The 22533-nt window shown below is 40.6% G+C and overlaps 1 protein-coding gene across 2 annotated transcripts in view; it reads right to left on the reverse strand.

Annotated features, from left to right (window-relative positions):
- The window catches only part of fat2 (FAT atypical cadherin 2), a 66505-nt gene that overhangs the window by 19085 nt on the left and 24887 nt on the right, over positions 1–22533 (reverse strand). For both annotated transcript variants that reach the window (XM_008327192.3, XM_008327193.3), the window contains exons 7-19: positions 18513–18652; positions 18255–18317; positions 16956–17168; positions 16495–16705; positions 12251–15918; positions 11744–12140; positions 9848–10047; positions 9351–9504; positions 8521–8754; positions 6888–7277; positions 2033–2244; positions 881–1018; positions 621–764 (exon numbers count right to left, since the gene is read on the reverse strand). In XM_008327192.3, coding sequence (XP_008325414.2) covers positions 621–764; positions 881–1018; positions 2033–2244; positions 6888–7277; positions 8521–8754; positions 9351–9504; positions 9848–10047; positions 11744–12140; positions 12251–15918; positions 16495–16705; positions 16956–17168; positions 18255–18317; positions 18513–18652 — 6164 coding nt within the window. The remainder of the gene's footprint in view (positions 1–620; positions 765–880; positions 1019–2032; positions 2245–6887; positions 7278–8520; positions 8755–9350; positions 9505–9847; positions 10048–11743; positions 12141–12250; positions 15919–16494; positions 16706–16955; positions 17169–18254; positions 18318–18512; positions 18653–22533) is intronic.

Raw genomic sequence — 22533 nt, forward strand, 5'->3', positions numbered from 1 at the left:
AAAAAGAGAACAAACAAACTAGCCTGGCTTTCCTCCCTAGGAGCTGCATGTTCTGCTTATATTAACCTTAACATGCAGAATCACATCCAAGTGCCCTGTTCATATTTTCTCATTGGGTTGTCAAATTTCATGCATGAATGCGTCGACTGCTGCTGCTGCTGCTGCTGCTGAATCCCTGTCTCAGGACACTGAGGGGGAGGCTGACAAACAGGCACTTTATTTTGAAGTGTTCTGGGCGACAGTTTATTTGTCAGAGCACTTGTTGTTGTCTGTTAGTTGGTGAGTAATTTGCGTGAGGTTTTGCTGTTTTTCTTATATCAAGAAATGCCAGTTTCTTTTCTTAGTTAAAAAACAGCCCGAGGCTGTGAACGTGGTTGGTGTACAAGTACGAGTTGTTATTTTTTTCTCGTCCATACTGATCAGTGATTTCTCCACAGAGGTCAAATCACAGAGTCACACAGGCCTAACGGCAAAGAGCCCGAAGCTAGACAACAGGGTGTGCAAATTGATCACGTCTATGTGTACAAAAAAACAAACATCTGAATACATTTATCTTTACGGCTGTGGAAGTGTTAGGACTCTCGGTCTGAGCAGAATCACGAGCAGTCCTGCTGACATACCTGCAGCAGCAGGTTGTGGTTGACCTGGGAAAAGACTGGTGGGTTGTCATTGACGTCTGTGACGCTGATGGTGATGTGGACGGCAGATGACAGAGGAGGATTCCCCTCGTCTGCTGCCTGCACTGTCAGAGAGTAGTGAGGGATCTGGAGAGGAGAGGAAGATAAAAGAAGAGAAGATATCATTTATTTCCTGACCCTTATATTGACCCACTTTGGTTTAAAAAGCATGAAATGAAATTTCTCATTGGTAATTTTCTGACCTCCTCCCTGTCCACTGCAGTCCGTACAGTGATTTCTCCACTACGAGGGTGAATTGCAAACTGCTGCAGAGGGTCTCCGCTCACTACGGAGTAACGCAGCAGATTATTGATGGGACCATCCTGATCAGTGGCTATTACCTGGAGGAGAAAAGAGAGGCAATATTTCACAAAATGTAGTGGCATTAGCTTCTTTATCTGCAGAATTAGTTTGTTTCAGTGTCTGGTCGATAGTTCAGGCATATGATTCACTCCCTAGATTTAAGGAATAAATATTCTTGGTTATCCAAAATACGTTTTTTTTTTTTTTTTGTATATTTGAAAAAAATATATATACTGCTCATTGCTCTTGTCAATCCACACTGATTGACTATTTTGAAATAATTGTGTGTTTCTCCTCGTCTTGATTTCCAACCTATATTTCTGGGTGAAAATAAAGCCTGTCATTTTCCAAAGACTTTCTCCATCATTGCATGGAAATGGCAAAGAGTTGATGTGATTCAGGTAATGGTAAAAAAAAAAACCACGGGAATGTGGAGGAGATGATGGGCAAAGAAAAATGTCAAATATAAAACCGTGTGATTATAGACTCATCATCCTGCCGCACTCTGACCATCAGCCAGCTACTGAGCTGTGTTATTGCTGTGTTATCTCCTCTGCTGGACTGACAGCTGACGACTGACATGTTGTCATAATGAGAGACCATGTGTATGTGTATGTATGTGTGTGTGTGTGTGCATGTGCGCCTGTTGGTGTTCATGAATTACATGTTTATTATCATTTTTTTCTCCACGTGCATCGACTGTTTGACCTTTTCAATATTAAATGAACTTCAACTGTTTCCCCGTCTGACAACTTAATGGAGGAATAATTTAAAGTGGCTTTAAATCATTAATCTTACATTAGTTTCCTGTGACCTGTAATGGTGAAACACAGTGACTCCTGAAAGGTCAACCTGTGTTTGAGGTGATAACTCGCAGGGTTAAATGTGCTGTGAATGTGAGGCCGCTCTGCATCCAGGTGAAAGGAGAGGAAAATAAGGTTTACATAAAAGGGTGGCTCTGAGTTTGTTTCTGTTTGTTTTTGTTTTTTGGAGCATCAAATCAGATTTCTGTCCCTACACTGCTTGTGTGTCCGCTGTACTGCCTACCGTACCTTCATCACCAAGCTCCCAGGCGTCAGGTCCTCTGATATCTCGGTGCTGTAGTCACCTCGTCCAAACACTGGCGCGTTATCGTTCACGTCCGTCACGTTAATGATAACCGTGGTGATGTCACTGAGGGACGACTTCCCACGACTTCCTTCCACAGTCAAGTAATGCTCCCGTGAAACTTCAAAATCCAGCGGTGCCACGAGGGTCAGAAGGCCTGATGCACAAACGGAACAAACAATGTATAATTATTATTATCAAAGAGCAAAAAACACGCTGTTCTGGTTCCTTAATGCGGAAAAAACAGTTGCGTCATGTCTTTATTTAACATTATGGGATTTGTGAGATGAAATATTTTTCATTTAAGTGGTTTAAAGTTGATCAGACTGCCTGGAGTGGATTCAGAGCAGAAACATAGAGGAATTTGTTCAAAGTTTCTGGTTTTAGTCAGCATAGCTCTTTGGCTGCTGGAATGAATCATCACAAAAATGTTAAAACTTGGGAAGAGTCAAAGAAGTGTCTGCTCTGCTTTAAAGATTGATGATATCAAAATACTAAATATTTCAGGGTGAACTGCAGGAGGGTTTGGATCAAATTAGACACAACACAACCTCAACAAGGAGGAGTCTGTAAGATATGACATCACTCGTTTGAGTTTTTCTTTCAGTTTGATTTTCTCAAAAAAGTTTGGCTTAAAAGAGCATGATGACATTAACATTATAAAGCAGAGTGAAATGAAAGAGGCAAATATAACAGTCATTATACACGAAGAAGAATGTGGAGAGGTTGTTTGGTCGATGTTTTGACCTTAAGGGGAAATCCAGACATAACATTTCTGTGAATTTCTCCATTTCTATGGCCTGAAAGAAAGAGAAAGAGGGAAAAAATGAAGCTGATAAAGCAGCCTAAAGCCCAAAGATGTCATCAAAGGAGAATTATTTATCATTGTCTGTGACAGAGTTACGTGACTGACTGTGGTTTATTACATTATGTTCGCAGCAGCTGGGTCAGAGACTGACAGCGGCGTCTCACAGGAAAGTAGTTCATGTTGACTTTTAAAAGTAAACACCAAATCTTGGTTAACTCCCTTTGCTTTGTTCACCAGCAGTCGCTTGGTTACCAGGGGAATCTAATCATATTTCTTGGCAATACCAAACACTATTTTTAATAGCCAGGAATGGAATATTACATTAATTAAATGATATAAAACCAAAAAAGATGCAATAAAGCACAAATGATCCCTTCTCTCTCTTTGTGTTTCTATTGTGTACCAGTTATCGTGCCTGCCTTACACACAGAAGGTCCTGTGTTCGAGCCCCAAACCACATACTAAATAGCACCTCCTGTGGCAGCCTGTGTGTCTCACTGTATTTCCCCATTGTGAGACAGATAATACTAAAAAAGATGCTTTAAACCCCAAATGTTTCCTTCTCTGCACCAGAAGAGGCCGTCACTGCTGGAAACTCAAAACAAAATTACAATCCACCAGGAACAGTAAGACGTCATGTAATAATCGCAGTTAAACTACTTCACTTCAAATTTAACACTCAACACTTGTGTACTAGCACTTCATATATGAAGCATGTCTAATGAAATCAGACGATGCCCAGATTAAAAACAGACGGCTCGACGTATTCATGGTCAGATCAGGATTTACACCATTAACATAGTAAATCACCATCATTCCTGTCGAAGTGCAGGGTTTCTGTTGTCAAGTCAAAGCCGTTTTATAATTAACATTATGAATTGTTTTGCATCAAAAAGTGGGTCGTCCTGCAGGAAACCTTTTAGAAATGATGATCCTAATCCACACTGAGATGAATGTATGCACGTCATCATCATCATCATCGTCATCATGGTGCTCCTCTCCTCACGTACAAACTGATGCTAATGCCACTCTGCTCCAGCCTCCATCATATTGAAATGCAAAACATCTATTATGCAGTGACAGGTGTAATATACTACTGAAATGTAGTATAGATGTTCTCGCGGCACCAGCAAGCTGTGATGAATACCACCATAAGTCAAGCCCACATAAGTGTGTGCGTGTGTGTGTGTGCTGTCGTGTATCATGTGACATGGCTGGTGAACTACCCACTTTCGCCTGCACACTGAAGCTGTGAGTTTAACCTTTAAGGAATCATAAATCTCTACAGGCCGCAGCTGGCTGTCGGCCTCCTGAGCTATCTGTCAGCCACGTGTGAAGTCCAGCATCAATTCATACAGGTGATAAAAGAGGCATCACAGTCTCTAAAAAGGATTCACTGTGTCACAAACTCCCACTTCTCTCTGTTTCTGTTGAGCCGCTCGGTCTCACTTCAGGTGGTTTTCAGTTTGAGCTGATTTGTCTGGAGTGGATTTTCACAGACGGAGCAGCTGCTCCTCCACTGCTGCTTATTTCATCCTCACAGATCCTTCAACCAAGGTTTGAGGTTCAGTGTTAACCCTTGTGAGTAAAAAGTCTGTCAGTCTATTGGTACCCACTGTTCACTAAGTGTATTAAGAGATTCTTTCAATTGTGTGTGTGTGTGTGTGTGTGTGTGGGTGTGTGGGCCAGCTTCTTGACTCGAACTTCATTAAGAAAAAAAACACTAGAGAAACAACCATCAACTCTTCCCCTCCAGCTAAACACCTCCAGGTTTCAACAAGTAAATAATTTGCACCTCAGCTACAAGACACACACACACACACACACGCATTCATGCTCACTGAGTAAATGTCTCTCCTTATTGATTTATACACGATCAAAGAGAGTCCTTCTTATTTATTTCACTGGGATCCAGCGGCCGAAGTCGACTTTATTCATCAGCAGATTCATTAGGAAGTTAAAACCTCATGGTTTCTGCGTCTCATTGACTCACAGTTCCATAATCTAACTGTGTATTTGTATGAAATACACTGATAATTTATTTTCTAAATTGTTGTTTTGCAGTTAATTATGCTAATACATGGCATTCATCCTGTCTGCACATTACAGGGTTACACGTTAAGTGATTCGTTTCGCAGTTTGTCTGACAACTATTGACTTCCAGTGACGGATCTCTGACTCCGTCCTCATTGTATTTCACACAGAGCTCTGCACAGCACAGAGCTGCGCCTCACAAACAGGAAACTGGCTGAAGGTTATTTGGCACGGAGGACAAAAGAGACTCGTTCCCTCATCTCGTCCTGTTGTGTCAACACATACAGCCGCACACGTACACACGTCAGTCTGACACGGAGAAACTCAGAGCAATTCATTTGTTAAAAACATTGCTTCAAATGTAAATGTTAAGGTAGAGTGAAGTCATATTAAGGTGTAGTGTTTGTACCAAGTATGAATAACAAATCTAGGTGACTGATTTGTCAGCAGAGGCTGCAGAAACGCATCATGGGAAAAAGCAGACGGGGGATCTTACCAATGTGTTTGCCACATAATGCTACTGTTAAATAGACGTGACAGTTACTCTTTTTAAAGAGGACACTGGAGGTTGTGTGTTGAATATCAGGGCACCTAATAAAATACTGACATGAATTTGGTCAAGTATAAGTTTTAACACAAAACAGTTGTCATGTCTGTCTGTTCCCTGTTCCTGCTGTGTGGGGTAATCAGTGTCAACACATTCTCTGAGGACGTTCTCTGTGTCTCTGTCATTAGTCTCACTAGTGTCACCTGGTGCCCTGGGTACATATGCCTCTCCCTCACTCTGTCCTGGTTGGATCATTGTATCTGTTTGTTGTGTGTACCTGGTCAAGTCTGTTCCTGTGCTCAGCTCAGTGTATGCTTCAAATTATTAGTTTGTACTTAGTAGTTCATGGCTCGTCTGGTTTATGCCTTGTTCCTGGCCTTGTGTCCCTGTCCTTCACTTCACAGCCTAATTCATTCAGTGTCTGTTGTAATCAGGTGGGGTTTTACTGTACATGAATGAATGTCTGTACACACATTTAAGGAAGAATCAGCAACAAAACCCCACGCAAATTCACTTTTCTGCTATTGGTCATATCAACCATAGGTGAGGTCTGCTGGTTTTTTCTGCCTTCATGGCTCCTCCAAGTTCAGAAAAACAAAAAAAAAGTTTTTTAAAAAGTAAAGGAAATAACAACGATGTAGGAAGCGTGTTCAAACTCCACAGCGCCACAGCACACGCTTCAGTTCCTGTGTGATTTTAAACAACAGTGAGTAAACAGACTGAAGAGGGAAAGGATGTTCCAGCCCAGAAGGAAGTGGAGGTGTATTGATTTCAGTAGGACACACACAAACACACAAACAAGTACTGCAGGGCACGTAAAGGTTACTGCCTTCCTCCTTCAGAGTACACTGTGTGAGTTTAAACAACTTCTATTGGACATAACCTCCAACACCACCACCACCACCGCCAGACCTTGACTTGGAAGAAGACCATAGTGTAACCTCTCCAACACCAAACTTTTATCATTTCCTAAGCCAGAAAGTGTCCTCCTAACCTGTCGCATCACTTTCAATTCTCTGCTGATTCCAGGAGCAACATCCAAACCAAAGACTGAGGAATTTCAGACAAAAACACACACTTCTGCACCAGTGTAAACTCTGTGACTTATTGAATTTACCTCATGAATAAAAACATGTTTTCAGACAGTGATTAATGAGAACAGGTTCTTCTGGAAGTTTCATGATTTGTAGTGCAGGTGGATGCTCCAAAAACAACAACGTGTTTCAACCCCAAACTTCTGAATGTGTGTAAACATTTGGATCCAAAACTTTAGTAGTGTTTTGCGACCCCTGAAGGGAACATGCCAAAGGAAGTAGAAGAACAAGAAAACCTAAGACAGGTTTTTATTCTTCAAGTCTTCACATTTTTGAAACTTTGTTGTAAAAGTGTGTTGAAGACAATCCATTCCTACCTGTTCTGGAATCCATCAGAAATCGTCCATCTTTGTTTCCAGAGATGATACGATACACGACCGGATGTGGCCCACTGACACCAGTGTTGACAGCTGAAACACTCAATACAGTCGTTCCGACGGCTGAGGATTCTGGGAGCTGGGCGGCAAACTCTGAGCTCTGGAACACAGGCTGGTAGTCGTCCAGAGAAACCACGTCTACAGTCACAGTGGCTACGGAGTAGAGGTGTCGAGGTAACCCACGGTCCGTGGCCTTCACCTTTATCTCAAAACTGGGCGGGGTGTCCGGGGTCAGAGGTCGCTCCAGGCGTAGGACACCGGAAAACTCGTCCAGGGAGAAGTAACCGCTGTCGCCAGACAGAAGCGAATACTTCACTTCTGAGTTAATTCCTGGAAAAAAAATAGATGTTGCCCAGTTAGACGTGGTTATTTTCCCCACTAAGTCGTATCTTTAGCTACTTTTGCAAAATGTTTTTGAATTGTATCTTTTTCTGAGTAGATAAACTTTTGTTTATTTATAAGGGACATAAAATGTATTGTCTCAAATAATCAAGGATAAACCTTTAGTTAAAGGTTCTTTTTGGTCACCTTTGACCTATTTTTTATCTAGTTTTTGAAACTGACAATATTGAAGCATTTCTATTTAAAACCTTATATAATTATTTGCAAAAGTTTTGAAGGTTGGGTTTTAAAATGTCAATGGCAGCTCTCTGTATTTCTGCCTGACGTGGAACTGAGTGAAGTGAAGCCCTGGAGGCGGTGATGTGTCTTTCAGTGACAAACCACAAACCACACACAGATGAATCAGAGCTTCAACCTGCTAACACACACATCTCCACCTCTTCCCCTTCAAACACTCCCCCAGAACTCTTTATCCTCTGACCCTGTGGGAACTTCTATCTTCAGGTAATTACACAGAGTGAGACGAGGCCCCTGATCAAAGGTCAACATTTTTTGTTTGACATTAACCACGAAAAAGGTAAAAAAAAAAAAGAAAACCTGAGGTCATTTTTTATCTGTTTGCGACACACATTCTAATGACTGTTCTAATGACATTCACGGTGGTTGATCAAAGAAAATTAAAAAGCAATGTTTTGTGTGTTCATTTTTAAATGGCTTTTTTGTTTTTCTGATTGCCAGAGTTTATTCATGTCAAACGTTTATAATTGTCTTGGCAAATAAAAAAAAGAAAATTGTCAGTGTTGGATTAGTCACAGGTTTCTGTGAGAACAAAGCTGTTGAAGAGAGAACACAGACAAGCTGCTGCACATCTGAGGGAGTGGCTGTGTGTGTGTCCATGCGTGTGTGTGTGTGTTACTTGTCTGAATTAGTTTTTTGTAGCGCACGTTGATTACATTCTTGTACAGTGTACAGTGATCTGAAGCTGTTTGTGTGCGTAAATTTTGTGTGTTTTAGAAAATAACGTTTGTCAGACTGAACTATTTTATCATCCGTCAACAGTTGAATGTAAAAACGTGTCTGCACAAAACAGCTGGAAATGAATCACAGGAAGTGTGTCATCAGGTGGTTCATAGTATGTGTAGAAACAATGGAGTCTTAAATCATATTTAGGATAAAAAAACACACACTGTCAGGTTCAATCCACTTCTCTATCTGTAAAAATATCTCTCACCTGTATCTGGATCCTTGGCAAAAATGACAGCGACGGGCGTCCGTACAGTCGTGTTATCGAACACCGTGACCTCGTAGTGGCTGGAGGAGAATCGAGGCGGGTTGTCGTTCATGTCCTGAATCATCAGAACGATGTCGGCCTGGCAGGACCGTCCACCACCGTCCGTTGCCTTCACAGCCAGGGTGTATTCGACCACCTTCTCACGGTCCAACACGGCAAAAGTGAACAGCTCACCTGTGGAAGGGGGGAAAAAAGAAATCAATCAGCGTTTGCACATTGTTTTTAAGATTTTAGTTCAGATTTGACTACCTAACTTTTGGGAATTTAATGTGCTTATATAAAAATTAAATATCATGTGACACAAGTTGTTAAAATATGCATGATTTAAAAAAACGTTAAACAACACTCAAAATTCAGTTTTTGAGCTGCTCTGCCCTTATCTGTGTGTCAGTTTCAACCACAGCCGATGAAAGGCTGAATCATCTTTAAAGTCCTTCAGTGACTGAACACTGACTGTATCTGATGCTGAAACTATGTAAAAGACCATTAGTGAGATGTTTAACCAGCAAAAAAAAAAAAAAAGAAACACAAGGCTAAAAACTGCCAGAAGCTCCAGACCATGAATTGACATTAAAGTTGCACGGTGACTGTGGTGACAGACATAAAGTATGATGGATCTCACTGGGCTGCTTCTAAAATATTGTACAAAAGATTCAACAGTCACAGAGTTGTGGCCTCCAGTCAGCGTGAAACTTGCTGCAAAGTGCCGACAGTGACTCAAACAATTAGCGGGAGGGACATGTTTTCACCCCAAACAGAGGACATTTTACCCGTTCTCTGGTCAAGATGGAACTTGTCTGCGTCAGGGCCGTGAAGCGTGTAGGAGACCAGGCCGTTGGCTCCGACGTCTGGATCCGAGGCAGAAACCTTCAGCACAAACATGCTGGAGGGTGAGTTCTCCATCACCACCTCTGTGTACACAAGCTGGAACAGAGGAAAACAATAATTAATTTTTTATTATTGTCAAAATGTATTTATTTAAGACTTTGTTTTGAGAGATTCAAGATAACCGAGGTCACACAGTGGATATCTTCATAACGTGGTTTATTTGAGCTTTTTGTGAAATGTGTCGTGATTGAATTGAATTAGCTAAATTCTCTATACAGAGCCCTAATTTGCTCACATTCACCTTTAGCTCCACAAGGTCATGAAGCAAAAAGATAGAAAAATTAAAATGGCTTTGCTAACATATTTATATTTATCCTTGACTTTTTTAACGGGACATGAACTTTTCCTGGATACCTCTGGATGATCTCTAACTCCTCACCTGTTCACACACTGGACTGTTGTCATTGATATCCAGGACGTGCACATCCACGGTGACCGGAGCCTCAAACTTCCCGTCAGTGGCCGTGACTCTGAGCTTGTATCTGTCTATGGTCTCTCTGTCCAGAGGCTCTTTGACAATCAGACCCCACTTGCCCTCGTCCTCCTGAATGATAGCGAACTTACCCGACGGATCCCCATCTGCAGTGAATGAAAAACAGTTTTGGTTACTCTGGTCGTTGAAATATTATTCTAGATGCCAAGTATTCGCTAAGTATCGTGGGAACTGTTTGTTTTCTCTGTGCAACTCACTCTGAGGTAACCGTGCCAAGTGCCTAGAGTGAAAATCAACACATTTTAGCTTCTGTTTATTCACGTGTATCTTGTGCCAGTCATCTAAACAAAAGTTCAAGAATTAGAAAAAAAATGGGGAAAAAAATCACACCTAGACCCGTTTAGGGTGTGGTCAGCTCCTTTGTTTTGTTTTTGCTCTATTTAAGTGTTCAGTCACTCTGTGGCTAAAGGCCAGACTTTTTCAGTTCGTCAGTTAGAACTGAAACCTCTTGGATGAAGAAGTGAAACGTCACAGCTAGACTCTGCAGGTGAACATTAAAATTTGATTTGATTTATTTTGGGGTTTTTGTTTTGCTTTTAGTTCATTTAAGATCCATGCAATTCAAATAGGCATATATATTTTGCAGGATGTTTGAGAATGTAGTTTTAAAAGCTCACAACAGCCCTGTCAAGAGTAATGTTACTCTTGAAAGACCTGGTTTGACTGTGACAACAATGGGGTTACATGTGACTAATGTATTGTTTATTTCTTTTAAATTGAACGGTGACATCTTTAAAACACGCTGCTTCCATAAACTAAGTTGAATTTTCTTGTTGTCTGCCTTTACTGTCATTACAACATCTCTGTGATTCACTGTTTTACATTCTAACAAAATCTGCTTTATTTTCTCCAAATAAAAACCAGGAAAGATCTTTGATGTGGATGTTACTCCTCATGCATAATTCAGTCTTTTCTGTTTTGTTTCTTCACTTTTGATTAGAAAAGTTTCAATTCCTATCTCAGGAACTCTCAGCTGACACTTTTATTTTAATCCTTGATGAATAAGGTTCAGGTCTGGTGACATGAGGTAACACTGGTGGCTTTACTTCTCATCAGGTTCAGCTTTTTCCTTCCATTCTAAGTGCATTGCACGACTTTTGCTGTGTCTTTTTGTTATTTGTTGTTGTTGTTATGATTATTCTGCCCGCCATTGTTTTCAGAAAGATTTTTTTTGTATTTTGCAATTGATGATAGTCTATGTGCAAACAATCAACGTTCACTGAAGAAAATATTATATTATATACGATTCGTTTGTGTTTAACTGTCCAGAATTATAATAAAGACATTAAATAAAATCATTACAGTTATTTATTATTTTTAAACATGAATGATTCTGGCCGTGGGGACCTTTATTACCTAATATTTTTGTTTCTTTATGACAAGCCACAGTCAAACCAGACAAATGAATCCGGTGTGACTATACCCACAATTCATTCTCTGGAAAGTGTGACACTGACTTGTTTGTCACAGATTTGTTTGTTAGGTGGAAAACAAGAGATTTGAATTAATTTTGTTGGCCCCTGAGTATCAACTGTGTATTTGTACTCTCGTCAACAACAGTTTCTCTCTGTGATCACAGTTTTACTGAAAAATAATGACTTAAGGACCAAATAAAAATCCATCTCTCTGCTAATTAGTGTAGAGTTAAGTGAATGTTTTACTGCAGTTAGTGTCAGTTACCCCTTAGTTATACTGGTTATTAGGAGGGTAATCTTAATTTTAATTACAGAAATTCACAATACATGCATGCACACTAACAAGCCTCACTTTTACACTACACACCTGTAATGTAACAGGTCACAAGTCGGTTCTCAAGTGACACGTCGGCATCTGTGGTCGTCATGGAGACGATGACTTCTCCAGGAATGCTGTTCTCCACCACTGAGCCATGGTACACGTCGTCAGAGAACCTAGGTGGGTTGTCGTTCTCGTCCATCACTGTCACCTCCACCAGGACGCTGGACGACAGCTTGGCGTCACCCCCGTGATCAGTGGCCACCACATTGAACCTGTAGACCCTGGTGGTCTCACTGTCGGTCTCGTGTGCCGTGGTGATCCAGCCATTCTCACCATCGATGGAGAACACCTCAGTGATGTCCATGGTCTCCTCTTGAGGCAGTGACTCTAAAGTGTAGGTCACAAGACCATTGTTGTCTGTGTCTGGGTCGTTGGCGGTCACCTGTGCATAGACATTAGGGGTTTATAGAAGTACGTTGTCTTATCAATGCTGAATTGAAAGATGTAAACTCTTTGATTTACTGACTTCAGGACAAACATCCTTCATCTTACCTGGATAACTGTGGTTCCAGCCGGCATGTTCTCTGCCAAAAAGGCTCTGTACGGACTGGCATCAAACACTGGTTGGTTATCATTGACATCCTGCACCTGAATGTTGATAGAAACCAGTGAAGCCACATCTGTCCCGTTGTGGTTACCCTGGGCAATTACATCTATCTGGTACCACTTGGTCTTCTCGTGGTCTATGGTCTTCTGCAACAGCAGAGTTCCACTTCCCTTGTCCAGACTAAAAACCTTGTCCCGGTTACTTTCAACTGTGTTTCCATTCACTAGACTGTAAATGAGAGGCATGTCCGAGTTGGCTCTCACGAAACCCACTTCTGTCCCAACAGGCAGATCCTCTGCAGCGGAGAATGTGTAGAGAGGCTCTGCAAACTTGGGGAGAGGAACCTCAGGAGGAACCACTTTCACCTGAACAGGAACTGTAGAGTTATAGAAGGGGAGGCTGCCATCACGGGCTTTGACTTTGAAGTTAAATATTTTGTTCTCTTTGCCCACCAGACTCTCTTTGACACTCACGACTCCGGTAAAAGGGTTGATGTCGATAATGTCCTCGGTTACTTCTTCAGCTTCGTCCACAGTGTAGGTGACGTCTGCATTCTTGCCATCGTCTGCATCATAGGCCATTATTTGAATGACAGGGGAGCCTTTGTTTACAGTTGACTGAATTGAAACCTGGTATTCAGATGCTTTAAATTGAGGTACGTTGTCATTCTCATCTGTGAGAATAACTTTGACTGTGCAAAATGCCACTTTTCCACCACCGTCTCTTGCCATTACCTTAATTGCTATGACTCTCTGGGATGGATTTTCTCTGTCCAGTGGCTGGGTTGTAACGATCACCCCTTCTTTATCAATGGCAAATTTTTCATCTGCAAGTTTGTTAATAATGGTGTAGTCAACGCTGCCATATGGACCGTCGTCAGGGTCAATGGCTGCCAATCGGATCACTCGAGTTCCTGCATCAGCATTCTCAGCCAGCTCTGCCTCGTAGATGCTCTGTTTGAAGTATGGATTGTGTTTATTACTGTTGATCATGTCAATATTCACGGGTGCTGTTTTTTGAAACACGCCGTCAGAAACTGCAACAGTCAGATTGTAGTAAGGATCCAGATTCCTCTTGCATACATTAGAAAATGAGATTATTCCAGATGATTCGTTGATGTTGAAGTATCGACCCTCATTCCCTGAGATGATTTTGTACTTGAGGTTGTTCAGGTCACCAGTATCGGGGTCTGAAGCTTGGATTTTGACAACTATGTGGCCACACTTTGCCATTTCATCCAGAGCAGCATCGTACTGGGAATTTCCAAAATCAGGGGGGTTGTCATTGACATCTGTGACATTAACAAACACAGTGGTTTCACTGCTGAGAGGAGCTGTACCGTTATCTGTGGCTCTGATTTTCAAGGTGAAGTGGTTTGTATCTTCATGGTCCAGTACTTGTTTGGTGACAATCCAACCATTGTGAGGGTCAATTTCAAAATAATCCATTTCATTTCTTTCAGTTTTTACCACTGTATATGCTATGACTTTATTTCTACCTGAGTCCCTGTCGGATGCCAACATTTGCATCACTGAAGTTCCAACGGGAAGCCCTTCAGCTATCTCAACATTGTACATACTCTTTGAGAACACTGGTGTGTTGTCATTTACATCTTCCACTTCTATCTCTATGGATGCCTCTGAAAAAGATCCTGTCACAGAGTCAGTGGCCCTAACGGTTAACACATGCATGGTTTCACTTTCGTAGTCAAGAGGGTTGGTGATGGTAAGAACACCTGTTTTAAAATCAATGTGAAAGTGTTTGGATGCATTTTCCTCCTCGAGGTTGTAGATGAGACGATAACCTTCAGGATTTCTGGCCTGGACGTGTAGGATGGTGGTGAAAGGGGGGACATTTTCAGGGACTTTAAGTGGATATAGTAGAGTCTGAAAAACTGGGTTAGTCCGATTCCTGACTTGAATTGTGAGCTGGGAGGCTGAACCATGGGTGGGGTCACCTTCATCTATAGCTCGGACTGTCAACACATACCTGTTTAAAGCTTCAAAGTCAAGAGGCCTCTGAAGTGAAACATCACCTACATCAGGATCTATCCTGAATAGGTCATAGTCTTCTTCAAGTGAATATATGATGACTCCATTTTCTCCTAGATCTTTGTCAATGGCTGTTACTTGATACAAAACATCTCCTGGTTCAGAATCTTCGGATGTCATCATTGAAAAAGGCAAGTTTAGAAACTGCGGTGGATTGTCATTGACGTCGTCTATAAAAACCTTGACCTGAGCTGTGGCTGTCCTGGAAGGTGTTCTCATGTCTTGGACCTTTACCACAACTTCATACACGTCTTGTTCTTCTCTATCAAAAGCAATACCAGTTGTTTCAAGAACACCTGATGTTCGAGAAACCGCAAACCTCCCCATTGGGTTTACAACAGAATACAGGAGAGGCTCATTAAAATAGCAGCCTCTGGTTTTTAGTGCCACCAAAGTCTTAATAGTTTTGAGGTTTTCTGGGACACTGGCTGTATAAATATTTTGCCCAAATCCTAGATCACTAACTGTGAAGTTTTCCATGTTGATCATAATAGTGGCAAAGTCTTTGTAAAGGCCATCAGTGGCTTTAACCATCAGCTGATAAAGTGGCTGAAACACAGACACATTGTTCACAGTGATGAGTCCAGTCACAGGTTGAATTGAAAAAGCATTGTGAAGATTTCCATCAACAATGCTGTATGTGACCTCCGAATCAGCATCATGGGCCGTGACGTGCACAACCTCTGCATTTTTGACGGTAGGATAAGTGATTGATGTCTCATACACTGGGGTGGTGAATTGTGGCGGACTGTCATTGAGGTCTAGGACATGAACGGTGACCTTGGCAGGCTCTGCTGCATACAGTGATGGCTCCCCTGAGTCCTTCACCTGCACAGTAAACTGGTAGTCGGCTTTGGCTTCAAAGTCAACTTGTGAAATTAAAGAGATGGTGCCCATGCTTGAGTCTATCTTAAAAACTTTTAGGGCTTCTTGTTCAAGGATCTCATAGACTAGCACTGAATTTGAATCTCTGTCTACGTCTGAAGCCTGAATCACCAACGGAGTGTTGGTTTCTCCCATCACCATGCTGTTAACAGCTGCCGATTCACTTATTTTTCCAAGGTACTGGGTTTTCTGAAAAACAGGAGCATTGTCATTCTCATCAATGACATAGACGTAGACGTCTGTCTTGGACGAAGCACCAGCTGTGGTGGAAGCTGTAACTTTGAGCCTGTAGATGGCAGTATGCTCAAAATCAATGTGTGTTTGCAATGACATCAACCCAGTGAATGGGTTGATTAGAAATGTTCCATTTTCATTGCCGCTTTCTATCCCATAATGAATGGCAGCTGGACTAGTTGCAGTAACGGTAACTACTGGCATTCCAAGGGCACTCAGTTCACTGATCTCGGTCAGGTACTCGTCCAGAGGGAAGGTGGGTGGGGTTTGGTCAGAGATGCGGATGTAGACGTGTACAGAGCAGAAGTCACTGCGCTGAGGAAAACCCTGGTCAGTGGCTTTAACTGTCAGGTGATACTGCTCCTGAGGCTGAAGAGTCAAAGGTTTAGAAATGGTGATGGAGCCCAGCTCTGGTTCTATGGAGAAGACGTGGTCGATGTTACCTGCAAAAGAAGATTTTTATTTTTTATTTTTTACTAAAAGAAGTAGCAAAAGACTTCGGAAAACCAAAGTTTCCCAGAGTTGAGTTCAGTCAGCAAAGGGAATGTCTACTGGTAATATAATAGGCAGGAAATCTGTTCAAACTTATTTTATTACTTTTCACATCTGTGCATATAAGAAAATTTTAATATTTAATGTTAATTCAGATTCTAATTTGAAATGTTAATATTATATCCATTAATGTTATGTTAATGTTATGTTAAATGTTAATGTTATATCCATAAAAAATATGTTCTGTTCCTTTACAAAGCAGATATGTCTCAGGTTTGGCAGTCTTATTTGTTGCCCAGCATTAAGATAATTTCAAAGATAATTTCCAAGTTGTTTCTTAGACAAGACAAGACAATACATTGGTATATATTCCTCTGGATATACAGGTCAACTGCCATGTGCTTTCTGCACCAAAAACTGCAATATCTCCAAGATTTAAATTACATTCCTGCATTGTGACTGGCTCTAAAGGTCAGAATGTTTTGTGTGAGATTCTCAGAGACAGTAATAAAATCTGCAGAGCATACCAGAGTGCAGAGAGTAGCTGATGTCAGCGTTGCTGCCCATGTCCTTGTCCAGTGCTTTGACCCTGATGACCTCAGATCCTGTGGGGGCCAGGTTAGAGATTGTAGCTTCGTAGCGGGGGCTCAGGAAAGATGGAGAGTGATCGTTGCAGTCCTCTACTTGAATGACAACCTTTACAAAGTTTCTCTTTACTGGAATTTCCTGATCACGCACCTGAGGAGAATCCGAATATTATTGAAGTACACTCAAGAGGCCGAGGTAAAACATAATGAAGCAGATAATTGCCACATTTTTCTTCATTTCATTCTATTAATTCAAAAACTAACTAAGTGTGTCACTCCTTTTTTTCAAAACTCAGATAAAGTCTAGAAAATCAATCTTACCAATCTCCCTAATTAGGTGAAATAAATTCAAATGAAATAAACGACTACTTCAGATATTTAGCTGAAGTGAGATTAATTACCATCACGACGAGAGTGTGAACAGAAATCTTCTCGAAGTCCAATTCCTCCGTCATAACCAGAACCCCGCTTTTTGGATCTAGGTGGAAGAACTTGGTGCTGTCAGGGTGGAGGCTGCTGTGGATGGAGTACACCAACTTACTGTTGGTGTCAGCATCCTGAGCAGTGATCTGCAGGATGTCCTTCCATGGGGACGTGTCCTCTGGGACCCTAACCTTTAAAACACACAGCAGCAGATGTTTTGGTTGGTTATTATGACAAAGTTCATGAAAAGAAAAGAAACCAAATTTAAAAGTAGGTTTTCGGTTTCCTCACTAGTTGGCTCATGACTCTGATCAAAGTGAGGACAGAAAAGTTTTGAAGGAGAAGTGGAGATAACAAGCAGAGTGGGTATAGATTGTGGTGGTTAAGAAAATAACAGTGCCATGGCGGAGGGGAGATTAAATAAAGATTACGTAATCAAAGTAAAAAACACTGTCCCGGAGTTTTTAATCTCTCTCACAGTCTGTGTATATATTTAAATAAAAACAACTGCTGCCATTAATTCTCCAACTGAATTGCACAAAAATAAATACACCGATCAATAAAGCAGAGCCCTTCAAAGGGGTATATAAATATCAGCCACCAAAGTCGGTCTCTGTCCTCTATTATATTTTAAAATATAAAACCCAGAGTATTTATATTTAATAGTAGGTAAATGACAAGTTTCTTTTGTATTGTATTGTATTGTATTGTATTGTATTGCCTAGCATGATGACATGATAACTAATAACATATATATGTATAATTTAGTGTAGTATACAATTGTATAGTATAGTATAATATTTATAACATAATATAATCTTTGCTTTACAAATTCAGGAATTAAAACATATGTTTTCTTACTTTTGTAAAAGCACAATATATTTGTTTTATTGTATTCCAACAAAAGGTGTTGTACGTTTTTTTGTCATGTAGATGCTGCGTAATCTCACGTGAAAGTTACGACTAAATAACGACAAAGCTTCTGTTGCTTCATGATTACTGTTTGAATTCTTACTGTTAGGGTAGAAAGTGAAGGAAATCCCTGTGGATTCTTTCATGAAAAGCTACTTTGTTTTCTGTCTTTGTTCTAAGATCCCCACCAAGAATCTTAACACGGTGACTATTTTATTCTGGTGATTATGGAGTGCTTTTTACACCAGGTTCACCTCCCCCACAAAATTCTTTAATAACAGTGACAGGGGGGAAAACTCTGGTAACTATTAGATTTAGTAAACACTACTAAGTAGTAAAGTAAACACAGGCTTCAGAGTTCTTACCTCATACAGCGGCTTCAGGAAAACGGGCCGATGTTCATTCATGTCTAGCACACGGATGTAAGCCTGCAGTGTTTGAGACACAAATAAAGATATAAGAGTTCATAAAACAATACTTTAGACTCTTTAATTTGATGCTTATGTTTTGCAATTATGTGAAATGATTTTATGGCTATATTTTGGCGTGTAATTGCAGCTAATTAGCAGAGACTAATACTGGTCTGGATACAAATGTATGGTGTGTATGAAGCAAATACTCACCTGTGTGGTAGCAACATGATGACCATCAGTAACCCGCACTGTCAGGTTATAGTTGGAGCGCCGAGCGGCATCAAGGCGCCGGGCGATCGAGATGGTTCCGGTATTTCTCTGAATGTCAAAGTCCTTTTCCTCGTCACCTCCTGAGAGACAGATATTAAGAAAGAAAGAAAGAAAATGTATAAAGGTTAGACACATGTTCATGAAAGTGCATTTTTTGATATATTTTTTGCTGACAAAACTACTTGTTTTGTGGCACCATTACCACAAGAGCAGCCAGCGCTACTGGAAGTCGTGAGGAGAAAGTGTAATAATTTAGTACTGACCTCATTCATGTTGTTATGTCATGATCATTTAATTTTATTTTAATTTGTAATTATTTTTTAAGGTTGTTTGAGGTTGTTTTGTGAGTAATTTGACAGTGCGACAATTCTTGAAAGTGGTACATTAGCACTTCATTCACAGTGGATCACTGTAAGATAGGAAACCCTTATTGAGGTCTATAAAGTTTGAGTTAAGTTAGAGTTGAGTTTAAGTTTAATTTTAAGTCAAAACAAACATCAACCTCTCTCTGGCCACAATTCTCACTAAGAGTCAAGAAATAATCTAGAATCTTCCCAGTGGTGACAATAGGCCAGTGTCTTTAAGACGATGAGGGGCAAATGTGCCAAATCGGCATGTGTGGAACTCTGTAAGACAGTAGAACAGTTGCTTGTTGACCCACTGATGTGGAAATATCTGACAGTCAGCCAACAGTGAGTGAGATGAAAATGGGAGAGAAACTGCAGCTCCTGTTGTTTTTCTCTGTCAGAATAGGTGTTAAAATACCAGATTTGAGGTGATTTGTTAGCTGCACGGTGCAAAGTGCATCCCACCAGGAAAAAATAGGTCAACAGATCCAGTTCCTACAGGTTGGGAGATTTATTGCATGTCATTCTTCTCTGGCTCCTATACTTGTCCTGGCTGTGGCTTTCGCTTCCAGCCTAAATGCCTATAAACATATAATTGTATGTCTGAGTTTGGAGCAGCCAAAGACTCAGGGGGAACACCTGAAAATGGTTTAGTTAATGTGGACCAACAGATTATAAACCAGATAGATAGATAGACAGACGGACAGACGGACAGACAGACAGACAGACAGACAGATAGATAGATAGATAGATAGATAGATAGATAGATAGATAGAGTATTTGTCCACCTAATTTTTTCTCTCTCTGTCTTTGCCTCACCTTCGCCTTAAATCCCCTCTCTCCTTTCTCCATCCCTTCTGTTTCTCCCTCTCCGTCCTTCTCTCTGTCTCTCAGCAGGTTTCATGAATATACGTGACAAAGGTAAACCTCATGCCTGCTCAGCCAGATGGTGTTTGTTAAGACATTCGGCTCGTGAGGGGACAAAGAACCACACACTCCCCTTTAATGGTCTGAGAAAAAAAACCATCGTTACATTATCCTTGTACTTTCCTTTGCTGTTACCTTTTCTCAACTCTTACCTTAAATTGACCCTCAGGAATTTCAGACAACAATGTCTGAAATTTCTCATTGTCCATTCTGTGCAATACACTTTGTGTTGTCTCTTAGATCTATATTTTAGCCACCAATCAACAATTTCTTTCTTTTCTTTGTTTTTTTCTAGACAATGCAATGGATTTTACATATTTGCAGGAGCCAGACTGCATGTAGCAGAAACTCCACCTTCTAAGTTTAGTCTAATCAAAGTTTGAAAAAACACATTCAAAGTTATGACAAGAGGGCGAAGGATTAATTATTTCAAGGTTCATATCGAAATGGAATTTAGATTTTGAGATACCTGCATTCTAGTCTCTGTTCCTACAGGTGCCCTTAGGTGTACCAAGAGTTTTTCAGCAGTCAATCGACCTGAAGAAACCTATTTGATGGTATGTGGAAACTGCCTCACCCAGGGTAGGTGCAGGCCAGGAATACGCAATTCAGTTAAAATATAGGCTGATGTCCTCTGAGTCACATTTAAACAGTTACACCAGAATAATATTTACCTGCAGTATCAGTACTGGCTGCAGAAACGTAGTAAAAACCCATTCGTCTGTGTATAATAAATACTCGAGCGATGAACAGTATGGTTCCATTAGATGTGACTTGACAATAAAATAAAAAAAATGGAACAGAAAATTATATATATATATATATACCCCATCAGGGTATATATATATACCCTGATGGGGTTAAATGAGTTAACCGATGGGGTTAAATGAGTTAAATGACCTTAGGTCAGCCTCCTGAGTCCAGGAGGCTGACCTAAAATACTGTACCACTGACAAGCGGATATCTTCAAGGCTGTGTTCAATTCTTCCACTATGTGGCCAGAATGTTAATTTTTACAGCTGGAATATTGCAGATTATTCAGCTTGAGTAAGAGTTAATGATAACTGAAGAGCAAACAGACCAATTGAAAATCAGATAATTGTAGGTTTTGTAGTACTGTAGTACTACTAGAACTGAAGGATACTGGTAATCGGGTGCACTGAGGACATGGTTGGTTATAATGATATACAGTAACAGCAGTAACAGCGCTGTTCTGTTCCACTGAAGAGTGAGGAGTTGATATCAGGTCAAGTTGTGATTGAAACACATGATAACTTCTTCAGACACTCATATACATCTAACACATCCTTTATTATTCTAGTGTGCCAAAGCATTTGTCTGAACATTAAAGGGAACTCTTTTATTTGTTTCTGAAATATTTGTCTCAAAGACAAAAAGACTCTGTGGACATTTGGTCTGTGCTTCCAGAGAACAGGAGGTAAAGTGAGGCCACGAATAGCTGATCATATTAGCTATGCAAGTCAAGTGTGTGACTCGTCACTTCTGTCTGGAAAAACCCGACTGACACATTAAGCAAAACAGAACAAATACGATTAAATGTGCCTTTGTGCAACACTTTCTCCAAGGTGATATTTTAAACGAATCAATAATTCCACTCAAAAAGACACAATAATAACTTATTGGATTATTTACAAGAAGTGATAACCTGTGTAGATTGATGTGAATATAAATATTTAGATTTATCATTGTGCTGTTTGGACACTATGGAGAGACAGTGGACAAAGCACAGAAAAGAGGGAGCTGCCAGGCAGGAGGAGAAGACGTCAGTGTTGAGTTATGGATGTGATGAAGGAGGACAAAGAGATGGTTGGTCTAATAGTAGAGAAGAAAAGGGAATATAGACTCTTGGTCCATATCAGTGTTCATGCTTTATAGTTCATCGCACACATGGAATCTATGGTGAATATGTGTTTTAGATATTGGCTGAAAGTGTTGTCTTTTTGGGTGCAAGTAAAAAAAAAACCAAACACCTGGAAAAACTCAGTTTGCAGTGGCAGGTATCCACGCACCACACTTAAAAAGGTCAAATGACAATCCATGTTGGAGTAGAAAAACACTCATGGGGTCATCATGAAGGCAAGCATCGATTTTCTTTTAAAAATCAACAGAACCAGACACAAGAAGAGAAGATAACAAGGACAGGCTGAAGGGAAGACTGACAGACGATTACTTAAGACTGGTCTTAATAAACCCAAACATCACTGATATCTCGTCATGTTTTTTGAATAATCCTTGTCGTGGCTCTCTGCTGTCATTGACACTCACCTGTGTCCTGTGCTAGTTGTCTAATTAGTCTCACTCGTCTCACCTGGTGTCCTGGGTATATTTACCTCTCTCCCTCGCTCTCTCTTAGTGCATTGTTGCTGTTTGACTGATGTTGTTTGACTTCTGTCTGTTGTTTGACTTCTGTGCTCTGCTCTGTCTGTGTCTCTCTGGCCCAAAGAGTTTTTTTGTTTCCTGAGTTGTATGATTTTGTGTGGTTTGTCTAATGGCTTGTATCTGGACACATTTTTGGAGCGCTGCATTTTTGAAGTGCTGCATTTGAGCCTTGCTCCTGCTCCTGCTGACAGTGTTTTGTTTACAAATTCTAATAGCAAATGAATGTAACAATTTAATTGTTTTTTAGTTTTCTACTAATATGAAAGAAGAAGTTGTCTGCATCCTTT

Source organism: Cynoglossus semilaevis, chromosome 15, assembly GCF_000523025.1.
Source record: "Cynoglossus semilaevis isolate Cse_v1.0 chromosome 15, Cse_v1.0, whole genome shotgun sequence".
NCBI lineage: Eukaryota > Metazoa > Chordata > Actinopteri > Pleuronectiformes > Cynoglossidae > Cynoglossus > Cynoglossus semilaevis.